This window comes from Paraphaeosphaeria sporulosa, assembly GCF_001642045.1.
Source record: "Paraphaeosphaeria sporulosa strain AP3s5-JAC2a unplaced genomic scaffold CC84scaffold_3, whole genome shotgun sequence".
NCBI lineage: Eukaryota > Fungi > Ascomycota > Dothideomycetes > Pleosporales > Didymosphaeriaceae > Paraphaeosphaeria > Paraphaeosphaeria sporulosa.
The window spans coordinates 1277214-1290931 of record NW_017253362.1 but is presented as its reverse complement, the minus strand read 5'-3'; the positions used below and the strand labels follow the sequence as shown (position 1 = coordinate 1290931).

The 13718-nt window shown below is 53.4% G+C and overlaps 7 protein-coding genes across 7 annotated transcripts; 4 read left to right on the top strand and 3 right to left on the bottom strand.

Annotated features, from left to right (window-relative positions):
* The first annotated feature begins 640 nt into the window (after positions 1-640).
* On the top strand, positions 641-2842 carry CC84DRAFT_564799 (uncharacterized protein). The gene is made up of 4 exons (XM_018186714.1): positions 641-1022; positions 1085-1243; positions 1305-1523; positions 1576-2842. The coding sequence occupies exons 1-4, from the start codon at positions 815-817 to the stop codon at positions 2598-2600; spliced, it is 1611 nt and encodes a 536-aa protein (XP_018038661.1). The 5' UTR covers positions 641-814; the 3' UTR covers positions 2601-2842.
* CC84DRAFT_1214809 (uncharacterized protein) lies at positions 2761-3839 on the bottom strand (the record flags this gene model as incomplete). Its single annotated transcript, XM_018182673.1, has 4 exons — positions 2761-3041; positions 3092-3188; positions 3280-3539; positions 3593-3839. 4 exons carry the CDS (start codon positions 3837-3839, stop codon positions 2761-2763), a joined length of 885 nt encoding a protein of 294 aa, XP_018038660.1.
* Positions 3840-5128: 1289 nt separating this feature from the next.
* CC84DRAFT_1173804 (uncharacterized protein) lies at positions 5129-5574 on the top strand (the record flags this gene model as incomplete). Its single annotated transcript, XM_018180058.1, has 2 exons — positions 5129-5284; positions 5338-5574. The coding sequence occupies 2 exons, from the start codon at positions 5129-5131 to the stop codon at positions 5572-5574; spliced, it is 393 nt and encodes a 130-aa protein (XP_018038659.1).
* Positions 5575-7306: 1732 nt separating this feature from the next.
* On the bottom strand, positions 7307-10078 carry CC84DRAFT_1087626 (uncharacterized protein; the record flags this gene model as incomplete). Its single annotated transcript, XM_018174210.1, has 2 exons — positions 7307-9624; positions 9679-10078. The coding sequence occupies 2 exons, from the start codon at positions 10076-10078 to the stop codon at positions 7307-7309; spliced, it is 2718 nt and encodes a 905-aa protein (XP_018038658.1).
* CC84DRAFT_569267 (uncharacterized protein) lies at positions 9834-10976 on the top strand. Its single transcript, XM_018186718.1, has 2 exons — positions 9834-10553; positions 10612-10976. The coding sequence occupies exons 1-2, from the start codon at positions 10132-10134 to the stop codon at positions 10802-10804; spliced, it is 615 nt and encodes a 204-aa protein (XP_018038657.1). The 5' UTR covers positions 9834-10131; the 3' UTR covers positions 10805-10976.
* Positions 10977-11704: 728 nt separating this feature from the next.
* CC84DRAFT_564107 (uncharacterized protein) lies at positions 11705-12254 on the top strand. Its single transcript, XM_018186710.1, has one exon. It carries the CDS (start codon positions 11814-11816, stop codon positions 12138-12140), a length of 327 nt encoding a protein of 108 aa, XP_018038656.1. The 5' UTR covers positions 11705-11813; the 3' UTR covers positions 12141-12254.
* Positions 12255-12669: 415 nt separating this feature from the next.
* CC84DRAFT_567985 (uncharacterized protein) lies at positions 12670-13625 on the bottom strand. Its single transcript, XM_018186717.1, has 2 exons — positions 12824-13625; positions 12670-12764 (listed from the first exon to the last, which is right to left on the bottom strand). The coding sequence occupies exon 1, from the start codon at positions 13506-13508 to the stop codon at positions 13029-13031; it is 480 nt and encodes a 159-aa protein (XP_018038655.1). The 5' UTR covers positions 13509-13625; the 3' UTR covers positions 12670-12764; positions 12824-13028.
* Positions 13626-13718: the final 93 nt, after the last annotated feature.

Below are 13718 nucleotides of genomic sequence, written 5' to 3'. Positions count from 1 at the left end.
CTTACTGTGAGATCCCCTGTCTACCAACGGCCGTTCAAGGTGGCCATCCAAGGTTCACTGCGACAATGGCCGGCCAGACCTCCGCGTGCCAGCAGCCTCTGAGCCTGGAATGTGCCCCAAGCGCCTGTACTCTGAGAGGAGCGGCATCTGGAGGTTACACGGATTGCATTTACCACGTTGCTGGATTCTTTGAGCCATACACCCACAAGCCAGCGTAGACGGGCGCCAACTCATCGTAGATTAAGGATGCATCTACACACACATGACATTGCCCTACTACGAGAACGGCAGGAAGAACAATGGCTGCGGAATCATGTACATGCGGAACTGACTTTAATATCATTGATGCCTCTCGCCCTATGGAGTTCGAACTCGATGCATCGGCAAAAGGAATCGCAATCCCGCTTTCCCACAGGCTTAGCGTTGGCTCGTTACGCAATGCGCGTGTCACCGAATGCGACACCATCGGTGCCACTGCACAATGACAGCTGAGACACGAAACATGCCAGGTGCACCCCTAAGATGCTACAAACCATAGAGAGGTTGCCGATTGCCTAATGGGAGGCGCGTCCATCGATACCGGTGAAGGCGAGGAGCTTGAGACCTGCCAACCAAGACTCAACCATGTGGCACTTGCCAGCGCACCAGATATTCTCAATTTGATGTATATGTGAAGGCAACATTGGCGTTTGCCTTAGACTCGTTCAGTATCAGAAGCCCACCGCCGCACCTGCCACTTGACTTACGTTTTTATAACCCCGCCGACACGACCATTTCCGAACACCTACATCGACTGATATCGCCTCAACATAAAATGGAGGATCAGCCTGAGCATAGTGTCTCGAACGAGAAGTCTACAGCAGTGGGTGAACGCCAACTGCATCGCGGCGACTATGGAGCCGAGACGGAGTTGCAGAGGCATCTCTCGACACGACATGTTACGATGATAGCTCTTGGCTCGTCAATCGGCATGGGTTTGTGGCTAGGCTCCGGCAAGTCTCTTGCTTCAGGCGGACCAGTCGGTGAGTCTCCAAGGGCTGCAGATCGCGGTAGAGTGACACAAACTTATCACAAGCTATGGCAGGTATCTTCTTAGGCTACATACTCGCTGGGTCAATGGTTTGGGCTGTTAGCCACTCAATTGGAGAGTTGGCCGTGCTTTATCCTCTCCCCTCGGCTTTCGTGCAATGGACTGGCAAATTCGTCAGCCCTTCCGCAGCATTCTCGCTGGGCTGGGCATACTGTAAGTCTATCGTCGCGATGCCGAATTCGGCCGTGAGAATCTGTATGCTAACAGGTGATAGGGTTCAACTATATCCTCACCGTTGCCAATGAGATCCAGGTTACTTCTGTCGTAATGGGTTTCTGGACAGATGACCTTCCGAACGCGGCATGGATCACCATTTTCTGGGCCGTGGTCACTCTAGCAAACGTCTTCGGCGTCAAAGTTTTTGGTGAGATCGAGGTCGTCGGCGCATCGATCAAGTTTGGGTGGATCATCGTGGTCATCTTCTCATTGATAGGTATGGATGGCTTGAGTAGCTATGCAAGTCATCACTGACAAGACTGATATAGTGACTTCTGCAGGTGGTGCACCTGGCCATGGTCCGATCGGTTTCCGGTACTGGAACTCCGACCCATTTACCCACGGGTTCAAGGGCTTTCTTTCGGTCATGCCGACGTGCATCTTCGCCATGGCAGGTTCAGAAAATTGTGGCCTCGTAGCTGCCGAGACGAGAAATCCTCGGAGGTCCGTCCCTCGAGCAGTGGGCTCAATCTGGCTGCGATTATCGCTCTTCTACATCCTTGGAGCTATGATGGTGACCATCAACGTCGATCCTCACAACAAAGACCTTTTCGGCCAATCCGGCACGAATGCCTCTCCTTTCGTAATTGCATACAGAGAGGCTCGTCTTCCTGCCCTTGCCCACATGATGAATGCGGTCATTCTGATCTCGGTCGTCACAACCGGTACCATCTATATATACAGCGGCAGTCGCAACATTCTTGGACTCGCGCATCTCGGCATGGCACCAAAGCAATTCAAGCACGCGGATGACTCAGGCCGACCTTGGCCTGGCCTTGTTCTGTCCATCATCCTCGGTGGCGGACTTGCCTATCTGAATGTAAAGAACAGCTCTGCTGACGTCTTCTCTTGGTTATCCAACATGACGTCGTTATTCACGCTGTTTGGCTGGGGTATGATCTGCCTAGCGCATATTCGATTCCGCCACGCATGGCATGCGCAAGGCCGCTCTGATTCGGATCTCCCCTGGAAGTCCTGGACCTACCCCTACAGTGCCTGGTGGGGCCTCATCTGGTGTATGGTTCTCATCGTCGTGGAGTTCTACCTAGCGGTCTGGCCTCTGGGCTTGCCACCTTCCGCCAAGAACTTCTTCTCAAACTACGTTTCGGTGATTGCTATCGTAGTTCTCTACTTGGGTGCGAGGACATACTATCGAGGCCCGTGGTGGATCAAGCTTACGGACATCGACCTGGATGCTAACAGGCGTTTCTACGTCGACACTGAGATAGAGAAGGTGCCTGAGAAAGGTCTACGCGGCAAGGCGGAGAAGGTACTGGGATTTTTGTTCAATTGAACAAGAGCAGGCCGTCATGGTAGGCTGTTCGGAAGAGACGACTCCTTCATGAAATGATAGATTCATACAATGATCGCACGCAGTGTATGGAGGGCGCGACTCATGTGAGAATGCAAATGCAATATGGTTTAATATGAGAAGATTCGCGGTAACTCATTCGTCACTTTCTTGCATGCTTGTGGCTTCCATGTGAGTGTCCTACATCCTGCTCTGCCAAGGTCGGATCCCACGTAGCAGCATCCCCGACGTCCTCCCACATGACGGCTCGCTCTGTTTCCCAGCTCCACGCTACGATCGCATCGAAATTGCGACAAGTATGTTTCGTGGAAAAGTCCGGCAAAGAGTTTTGTCGCCGAGGCACGGCACTGTCGTCGATGAAAGTAACGGGAGTGACGTCGGCGGTACACATCAAGCTCAGTCGCAAGGCGTCAACGCAATGATCTATGAAACATTCAGCTCAAGGGTGTAACTTGTATCTTCGGGATGCTCACCATGATGAGTCTGGATGGTGCTCCTGGTCGCGTTCTGGACAAGGTAATCCGCCCTGTAATAGTCCCAGTTGTAGAACAACGCCTTTCTCAACTCGTCCTGAGACTCTTGATCAGCTCCGCACATTGCTCTCTCGACCGGTCAGATAGACCGGATGGTCACTCACCAAACAATGCAACAAATGAAATACCTCCAGCATAGCAACATACCCGCCCTGCGCATCTGGAATTTGATGCTGACTCTTCGTCCCGTCCACGAGCTTCTTCCCCAGACCCTTTAACTCTTCGCCAGATAATCTGAGACCCGGCATCCCTATCCCGACATTCGTCCATGCTTCGTCGACTTCTTTGGGCGGACGCACACCGTTGGGACCTCGGAATGTATTCGTTTGTGAGATCTCTGCGTTGAAGAAGTCGGGCTTATTGTATCTGACGGCGGTGAGAGCGGGTGCTGGTACGATGTGTCAGCGCTTTTCCATGAACGGAGGGGGCGTGGCTGCGTACACCAAGTTGACAGTTTACGGGAACAGTTCTCAAGAGATGACTGCCGCCAAACAGCCGAACTGACAAGGAGATATAAAGTTGATGTTGCGATGTGTGAGAGCAGGAGAGAGTGGTCGCTTAGCATCCTCCTCCACTTGGAACGTGGGACAACCACCTTTTCTGAACCGAGAAGGCCATGGTCTTCCTCGTGTATTGTCTCTGTGCTGGTTACGCTACGATACGAGCCGCTTTCTGAACCGAAGGCCATGAGGGAGAGAGAAGATACAGTGCTGGATACAGACCGCTGGGCCGATAAAGTGCAAGTCGCAGATCTCGCACTGTGTTTTCTTGATCTCTCATGGCCGACTTGCGTATACGATACTCCCTACGAGACTAGCTTCGTTGGGAAGGTAGATGGAGGGAACCTCTCGTATTGCTATCGTTCCTACGGGGTCCCTGCTAGCTTGTGCTGGACCCTGCAATTTTCTGCGTGTGTCTTCCGAAGTGTGACTTCTGTAAGAGGATGCGTCTGCGAAGCCACAATTGTTCAGATGGGACGAGGTAGCGAAGAAGAATCGCCAAGCTTTTGCTTGACTTTCTCAAGCGCAACGTCGTCCAAGATCGTGGACTAGTTATATCAATCATTCAGTAAAGTTCTTATAAGGTTTCTTCTTATTTGGCCGCACATTGCACTTACAGTACAGTACTTACCTAAGTCTTCAAGATCACCCTATGTATGTTCGTATCGAGCCATGGGCGTGATAGTGATAAGTTGGATTCTATTCGGCACTCGTGGTAAACATGATACGGTCCAGTGTTGGCTTCGTATGCACCCTGCTCGAGATGGGTGTCTGAAAGTGGAACGTCAGCCCCAATCTGGACCCGAGTGGTATTCTTTATGTCCTTTGCAAAGAATCAGTACTGAAGATGCACATCATTGGGAAGTCGAGCTTGGTACTCACCCATGACGGTCCCAGCTTTATTCAGTCCAGCTAATATCTCAAGGTACCAGAAACCACTCCTCTTCCCAGTCATACGCGTACGCTATCTCCAGTAGAGAAGTTCGTATCTGTAGCATCACCGCTCTTACGTCTGGCTAGCACAGATGATCCTTTGGAGTCCCGGTGCTTAGTACCCCGAACCGCAAGAAGCAGGAGACAAGACTATCTCTGGCCATTCGGGTATCGATCTAGAACAGCGGCTTAGCAGTCTATGCTCTCTTCGACGTTGGTAGACTAAACTTACGCTTTGATTGGCCGTGGTCCTTATGGAGGAACCTCCAGGCTGTGGCAATATGAGCTACACGCGATGCAGCATCTGGAGTGACGCTACTCCTCAGAGTGACGAACTCCTCATTCTAGCCTAAAATATGATGGCAGTATGCCGGCAAAATCACGGCTGTCGACGGTTCAGTCTGTTCGTCTGCCAGAGAAGGATCACTGAGCCGTCTATAAGAGTAGTCCATCCAACTGAAACAATCAGCAAGCATACACCCAAAGCTCTATTACGCCCACATCACCTTGACTCATAGCTTCTATTCCTAAAGCAAGTATCGTCATGAAGGCCGCCATCGCATTTCTGATCCTCGCCGCCTCGGCCTCGGCTGCTCCCATTGCTGGACGTGCCCCTCTCGCGGAGTCCACACTCAACACTCGCGTCGGCGCATTTTCCGCTGAAGCGTGCTACGGGGATTGGTGCGAGACAAAGCGTGAGGTAAGTCTTCCCCTAGTTCTAGAATCCGATCAAGAGCTGACATATCGAGATAGGCTTCTCCTGATAAGCGCGACTCTACGCTCAACAATCGCGTCGGTGCATTTTCTGCCGAGGCGTGCTACGGCGACTGGTGTGAGACGAAGCGTGAGGTTGCTGGACATTCTGCCAAAGAGCCACGCGAGGCAAATGCTAAGACAATCAATACTCGTGTCGGCGCGTTCTCAGCCGAAGCATGTTATGGCGACTGGTGCGAGACGAAGCGCGAAGCCAAGGCTGAGGCTGAGAACTGAAGTGAGTGAAGGGATGAGTCGAGGTTGAGCATGTTAGCTACGTTGGAAGCCGATGCAGGACACGAGCGTAGGGCGGTAGTAGGGTGCTGCTGATTTTGGCCTTGTCATTGAAACGGGCCACGCATGATAGGTTGGCGTTCAGTAGGTAGCGTGACTTACGTAGCGTAAGGAGCGATCGAGTGTTCACCGACCAACTGCCCGCAAGACAACACTTTCGCTATGATGTTCTCACATTTGTCCATCTATTTGCGCAAACGCGGTTCCAGATATCTTAAACAGTGATCGGTCCAGCATGTTACCACATGCCGTGGCTAAATGACTACGCCTCAATCGCACTGCTGTGCCTCTGTATCTACTTTTCCCCATTGTCACACTCCCGAAGTGATGGCTCGTCTTCAGCCTCTAACTGTCAGTGTGACTGGGAAATCTGCACACACTAAGCTGCACTGCGTGCAATAAACGATGATCATTGTATTTCTTTTGGTTAGTACTCGCATCGAATAGCTTACCTGTACTAAATGTCCCAGTTCCTTGCGGCGTATAGCTACCGCTTCATCTCACACCCTCTCAGCAAGTATCCCGGGCCAAAGCTGGCTATAATGACAGATTGTTACACCGTGTATATTGCATTGAAGAACCGTCTGCATCTGGTGACCTACCATGACCACCAACAATACGGTACGATGCTCTGCCAATTTTACCCGTTACCCAGGGCGCCGCCAACAATGACCCAGGCTCAGTAACACGACACAGCCCGAACAAGCTGGTATTCAACTCCCACAGAGCGCTTCATGGTATAGTTCCATCACAACTCGCTCTCTCACCATCCCACTTTGGCGCGAGCTGCCCGTAGGAGATCCGGGATCGATAGAGCCCCTACTTATCGACGGCCACTTGGTGCCCGCCGGGACCTGGGTCGGTGTGAATATGTACACGATTCACCACAATGAGGAATACTTCCCTGAGTCGTTCGCATATGGACTCGAGCGGTGACTCGAGGAAGGAGAAACAGCAGAGACGATTGCAGCCCGCAAGAAGCTGCGCGACGTCTTTTCTCCGTTTGGTGTTGGCTCAAGGGCCTGTGCTGGCAAGGCGATGGCGTACATGGAGGCCAGTCTTACTCCGGCGTTGACAATGTGGTGCTTTGACTTTGGGTTGTCGAAAGACCCTAAGTTGGCCAGTATCGGAGGTGGTTAGCCAACGGACCAGACGACGCGCGATCGGGTCGAGGAGTTTCAGACTTATGACGAGTTCATCTCCACGCACGACGGGCCCTATCTCACGTTCAGACCGCATGGTGATACCTTTCGCGATATCGAGTAATTACCGAGTCAAGGACGGTCTTCTCTGCGTACAAAACCCACAAGTAGATACGCCGACCAGGAAGAGAATATAATGTACTTTCACTTTTGTTGATTCGTCTGTTCTTGTCGCAGAACAGCGACCGAATACGAGGTCTATCCGTTTATCTAAACCAGGCATGCTGTCCGTTCCGCACTGGAAGGTAACAGGCATGCATGTGCAATACAGTAAAAACATTACAAAAACAAGATGAGCCCAAAATAGCCAAAGATGAGATAGGAAACCTCCCAGGATGGGAAAGAAACACTAACTCATTACCATGCGTCATGTCGCTAAGAAGTACATGTCCCAAGCATTGGACGATTGAGACGACGATGAAGGAAAAAAGCTGAGCATCTGTTGTATGTGAAACAACCGGAGTGTTTACCGCTTACGGACGGTACGGATGCTGCTCGTTAGGTGGCGGTGATGTGGGAGACTGTGTCCGGTAAGGGTTTGTGCCCGCATTCGAGGACGTTGACCTCAGACCGCCGGATTGCTGCTGCTGCATTGCGGGACCGCGAGCATCATTACGTGGAGGCGGGGGGACCATTGTCTGGTACTGGTATTCCTCTATGTTTCCGGTTGAGATCGAGCTTGGTGAACCAGGCGTGCGTGGCACCGAAAGTGGTGCAGGTGCGTATGAGTTAGCATTGTTAGAGTGTTGAGGCGACGGATTCACGGCGAGAGGGAGTGGAGGCATGGCTTGCCTAGTCTCGGTGCTGTAGCCACTGGGAGTGGGCGCGAGAGTAGAACCGCCCTTGCGGCGACCGCCACTGCTTGCCTTGTGCAAGAGGCCGCGAACTTCATCTAGATCCGGACGGTTACTGCTCATGCTAGGACGGCCGTCTATACTCGGGCGACCGATGGTGCTACCGTCGTCGCGTGCTCCCCAAGTGTCATCGCGAACAGCGTCTACACCAGGCTTGCGATTGTTGATCTGGTTGATAGCAGCGCCCTCGCTGCCAGTGGCGAGGTAGTCGAATCCGGTAGACTTGCCCGTGTCTTCGTTGTCATCTGGCGTCTTTGTGGGATACAGACGGGCAGCGTCCTTGTCGTCGAGGTACTTCTGTCGCACTGACTGCGCGTGCTCAGGCGAAATAGCTACAGACCAGGAAGGCTTGTCGGCACTACCAAGAGCAGCGTCGCTACCACCAGGGCCAGCAATCGGAACCTTCCTTAGGGCGACGACCAGAGCACACATGAATTTGGACCTTCGGGATGCTCGAAGGCTCTCGTTAGACCAATTGCTCTTGTGGCGGATCTCGACACGCAGCTCGAGCTTGTTCATCTCAGCGATGCTCACGACCTCGACTTCAATCTCCGGGTGGAAGTCACGAGTGTTGGCAGGCTCGCGTACGAAAGTCGCCAGCTCCTGCTTAAGAGCGTTGATGTCTTCGAATGAGGTGCCGAAATCGCAGAAGATGGACACTTGCTCTCGCATCGCCGTCGAACGCGTAATGTTCTCTACCCACAAGTTGTTGAGGACGATGTTGGGCGTTTGCACAATTTTGCCGTTGTTTACACGCTTGAAGACGGTGTAGAGCAGGGAGATGTGCTCGACGGTGAATTGATCGGCGCCAACATCGACACGGTCGCCGATATCGTATGGGTGCTTGACGAAGAGGAAAATGCAGGAACCGAGGACTTCCTGGCACGTGGCAGCAAAGACGAAGGACAAAGAAAGTAGAGCCGTGGCGGAAGTCGCAAGAGTCGTCGTAAAGCTTGGGCTGAGGAAGCAGACGATAACGAAGATGCAGACAATGAAGACGATGGTGAACAGAAGAGCATCGAGGGCGTTGATGGCCTGGTCGACATCGTGCATACTGGACGCGATAGACTTGCGCTCACGTCCAAATTCTGCCACGGTCATGATCATCTCTTCAAGAGAAATGTCGCCGTTGCCGTCTTTGTCAAGCGCGCCAAAGCACTCCTCGGCCTCTTGTTGGCGACCGGCGCCCATGACCTCGACCAGATCGTCCATGTATAATTCGTTCTTGCCTTCGACGACAAACGACAGCCAGATGCGCCTAGCCAAAGCCTCAGCAGAGCGGTTGTGCTCGATGGCTTCCAGTACAATCGAGTGAGCCGAGTTGGGGTCGAAGACCTTTTTGCCGGTGATTTCTTGGGCAACAGCACCGAAGACGCCCGTGACCTTGTCTCCAACACGTCCCACGTTCTGCAACAGACGCATCGGGGTCTTGGAGCCTGAGCGATTGTGGCCCATTGTCGCTTTCCTGCTTCCGATAATGAAGGGCATATTGTCCTGAATGATATAATCTTCTTCGGCGAACTCGTTGGAGTATTCTGGAAAGAGGGCGCGGGAGGCGTCGTACATAACCCCCAGGAGGTAGATGTTGCGTTTTGAGTCCTTGATCTTGGAATCAAATTGCTTCCTGTGATAGCTGATACTGATCAACTGGATGAGCACGCGCTCGGCAAGAATGATACAGGTGCACACCAGGAGAGCAAGCAGGACAGATCCGACTTTGGTCATCCAGGTTGGCTTTTGGTCGGATGGCTGCACGATGAGGACCTGGTATGTGACCTGGTTGACGATCATCCAGAAAACGAAAGAGAGTGGCTTCTCGAGAGCAGCGAGCAATTGAACATATTTCTTGATACCGGGGCTGACGACGCCGACAAGGAATTCGAAGATGCGGGGAAGGAAGTGAGCGACGATCTTGCATGCCCAGAAACTGAGCCAGACTGGATATCAGGTCAGTGGTTTGTCTTTGGTTCGCAACAGCTGCGTGTACGTACTGATCTCGATCCAGATGAAGAACAAGCGCGGTTCAGCGCCATTCTCGCCTCCGATCCTGACAGACTTTTTGATTACGCCTGTGGCGGCGAGGATGATGGGAATAGCCAAAACGAGTGCCAGTGGAGCAACATAGATCATGTAGCGTGTGACGATGCTGAAGTTGAGAATCTTCATATACAGCTTGCCCATTCTGTTGAGGGCTGTCTTGTCCTCGTCATCCTGGGAAGCGCCAGGGGCAGCATATCCGTTCCCCCTGGAGTCGACCTTCTGGACACGCCGCCTGCCATGGAAAATACCCCTCTTCTCAGAAGAGCCGGACTTCTCCTCTCGCAATGTGGCGGTATGTGAGGGCGAGTGACTGACGACAGTCTGCAGGGGTATGTCTGCGGTGTTGCTCATGTTGCCTGTTTCTTCGTGCAGCGGCTGGAAGCCCTGGCGGGAGAGTCGAGTAGATGATCTCTTGGAGAGGTTCGCCGACATCGAAGGGCTGCGAGGGACCCTTGGGACGCACGGTAGGAGAGGCGATGGAAAGGGCGGTGGTCACCGCGGCGGTGGCAGGCGAGGGAATGCGATCGGTGGAGCTCCGATCAACCGATCAGCTGGGACAGAAGAGAAGAGTGGAGAGACTCGTGGATTGTGCGTCAAGCACCAAGGGAAGGAAGGTGGGACAACAGCGGCACCTAGGAAGACCAGCTGTCGCAGTTGTGCAGGGACAGGATGCTATTAACGAGAGGAGTCGCTCCGGGGGCTGCACTGCAAGGCAGGTCGCGAGGGGCTCGGGCAATGGACAAAGAGACAAAGAAAAAGGGAGCAGAGTCTTTCTTGAGCGTGGAATGCGTTTGCTCGTGTCGCGGAGGACCCTTGCACGCTGCAGGTACGCGCGCCACAGGCTTAACCACGCTGGGCGCTGAAACAGCACTAAAGTCCGGCAGGCTGCGCCCTCGAGCAAATCATAGTGTGCCCAGCGGCGCTGCCAGAGCATCTCAGCCCGCTGTTCGCACCCATCCCCAGCGACGGCTCATGAGCTGCCTCTGCAAGCGAGCGGCCCACCAGCGAGTGGAATCGCAGCCGATCCTGCCTGTGACGAGGACGTGTTGCGTAACAGGAGAGATCGCGAGCAGCTGAACCGCTCCACCGCAGACCCCTGAGTCGCATCACATCTGGCCGCTGACGTCCTCGTCCTCTTATCGATAGCCTAGCTACTGCTCCCGCTGTGCCGCGGTGCCGCTGTCCCGGCCGGAGTTCGCGAGCGCCCTGAGGCTCGGGCATGCTTCAAGGCTGCGTTTGCGCGTCTCGAGTCGAGGGAGCCAAACTGTGCAGCCGCCGGGCACGAGGCGCGGTACCATCGCAACTCGCACCATACCCCGTTTACAAGCCCGAGCAAACGTGGCTGCTGTCGGCCGTCATCTTGTCGAAACCTGGGGTGAGATGGCGTGTTAGATATCCCCGGCGCAATCGCGGGCCTCCTGCTACCGGGCTGCTGGGATCCTGAGCGTCCTCACATCTCCCACATGCAGCCCGAACAACGTCGTGAAACCACGTGGCGTCGATTCATTTTGCACAGCGACCGTTCGACACATCTCAAGAAAATTCTGAAAGCGCTCGCGAGATGATCCCCACAAGCTGTCAGAACCCAATTGGCGGGGTGCCGGCATTGCGCGTAGCCGGTACCTGCCCTGCAGATCTAGTGCAGGGGGTCGAATACATGAGACGTCCAGGTCCAGAACATAGAGGTCCAGAACACAGAGACGCGCAAACGTTGAGAACGACAATGGGGCCGACAGTCTGACCGCGAGCGCCCTTTCGTCAGTCAACCTGGATTGCGCAAAGATTGCGTGTGCCAACACCTCGGGCTGGAGCACATCTCCCGATATCGAAAACGGATCCTCTACTCTCCACCAGCGCCTCGTGGACATGTTCGCCGTCGCCTCCCTACGGTCAGTAGAGGCGAAGGGACGCGATATTGTATTACTGCATAACTTGATAGAATGTGAATTCGACCGATAACCGAGTCAAGTTCGTAGCGAACGCACGTCTGCCAAATTCACCTCTGCAAACGCAAGCATCATGGCTCAGTGCTCTAACGACTTCGCAGCTCTTCTCAGTCATACCTCCGCGGCCCCAAACGCAGAATATGCTAGGGAGACAGTTGCGCTCAGAACCTTCACAGTCTTACTGCTATACTCTTAAGCTTTGCTCACCGCCGGCATCTCGCCTACCTGAGGTGATCCCGGGGCACCCAACTTGTCAGCTTGAGCTTGCAATGCATAGCGTGCGAGAAGCCGTGGAACCAATGCTAAATATCTTGAGTAGATGGGTAGATGCACGGTGGATGCAACGCGGCAGATCTAACCATGCTTGTGTACGTTGGTACGGAGCCACACCATCACAAGCACAGAACATGAATGATGCAAAAACTGTGCTTCTTTGGCTACAAGAACACTTGCGCTGCTTTTGTTGATAAAGGGCCGATATATGACTACGACGAGACTACCCACCACCTGAGCCAGTGGAGAACGGGCAAAGCGCGCTCCCGTCAGCGCACTGGAGAAGACAACAGCATAACTGTCACGGTCGCCATAGTCAGCATACGGTATACGAAGAGGTTTTCCGAATCCATCGTCTGGGGTTGGTGGGAGTGTATAGGTCCGGTAAATCCGTCGGCCGCAAAGGAACTCAACCATACCCATGGTTGCCTACAGTCCCTATAGGGATGCGGGTAGGGGCAAGACTAATTGGAAAGTAAAGAGATGCACTGGTGCTGGTAGTGGCATTGTCGTAGTTGTCGCGGTTGCACGTCCGCAATTAAGTGGTGCTCGCAGGCGCAAGCAGCGCCTCGCGAGGCAAGAGCACTCTCGACAGAGACTGTCATCGGTGACAGTGGAAGTTGCTCCGCTCGTTTTGCAAAACACAATCATACAGATGTAATCGTAGGGGCGAGAAGGTCAATCGTTCTTTGCTGTACACCTTCCATATGGCATACACGAGCTCTGCGCAGGATTCGAACACCCGAGGTAGCAAGCTGAAATACTCGTCTCGCATACTCGTACTGCGTAAGAGCCGTCGGTCAGGTAGACTGCACTTGCTGTACTTTGTGAGCGCGGTTAAATATCCCTGTCACCCCGGCATGAGCCCACCACGTACCTGAAATTGTGCGGAGCTCGTGGCTACGGGCAGTCCCAACCCAAGTCCCGGCAAAAAGCTTGCGTGCTCGTGTCCTCTGGTCTGGAAATCTAGGCGAGAGACTACAATATGGTATCGTACTACCGTGGTGCTTTCTTGAGTCGCATGAGTGTTTATAGAAGATTCTTCGACTGCCTTTGTTCGCCTCTCTAAACTACTGCGCATGCTATACAGCTGTTGCCGTAAAGAGCTCAGAAATAGTGAGTACCAAGCCCGTGATTCGCACGTAACATCTCGAGATCCTGTGGGTGAGCCTTGGCTTTCGCGATAGACGGAAAAAAGTAGGCAATGCGCCGGATGCTTCCGCCCAGCTTCTGCTACGCTGCAGTAGTGTCACAAAGGATTCACACTGTAACCAATCTGATGCGGTGGAAAGAGCTCGGAGGTCTCGGAAGCTGACGCCATGTGGGTGTTGTTGTGTATACTGATGGTAGAAGAATAGGGAAGGAGGGATGACACATGCCGAAGGAAGGTGCACTAGTCTTCTCACGGCTTCCTCACGTGTCTGCCCCTCCGGGTTCAAAGGGAAGTGCTCCGGTACCGTAAGGAACCATTCCTCCACACCTCCATATAATCTCCAATTGAGCCTGTTCGTTCGCTTCCAGAATCTGCGTTCCTGCGTTCCTGATCCCGGCACACCAATCATGAGCCTCTCACATCAGCTGGGGCCTGCAAGAACTGGGGTGCATCTCACGCATATTAAAATCCATATTGTGGCGGCCGGACCATCAGTACAGTCGCCCCAGCACATAGAGCCGGGATTGATGAGCCACTTCTACAGATGAAATTCGCACCTGAAGGAGTGGATCCCCAGCTCTTGGAGTATATAAGTCATCAACAGAGACGACTACTGGGG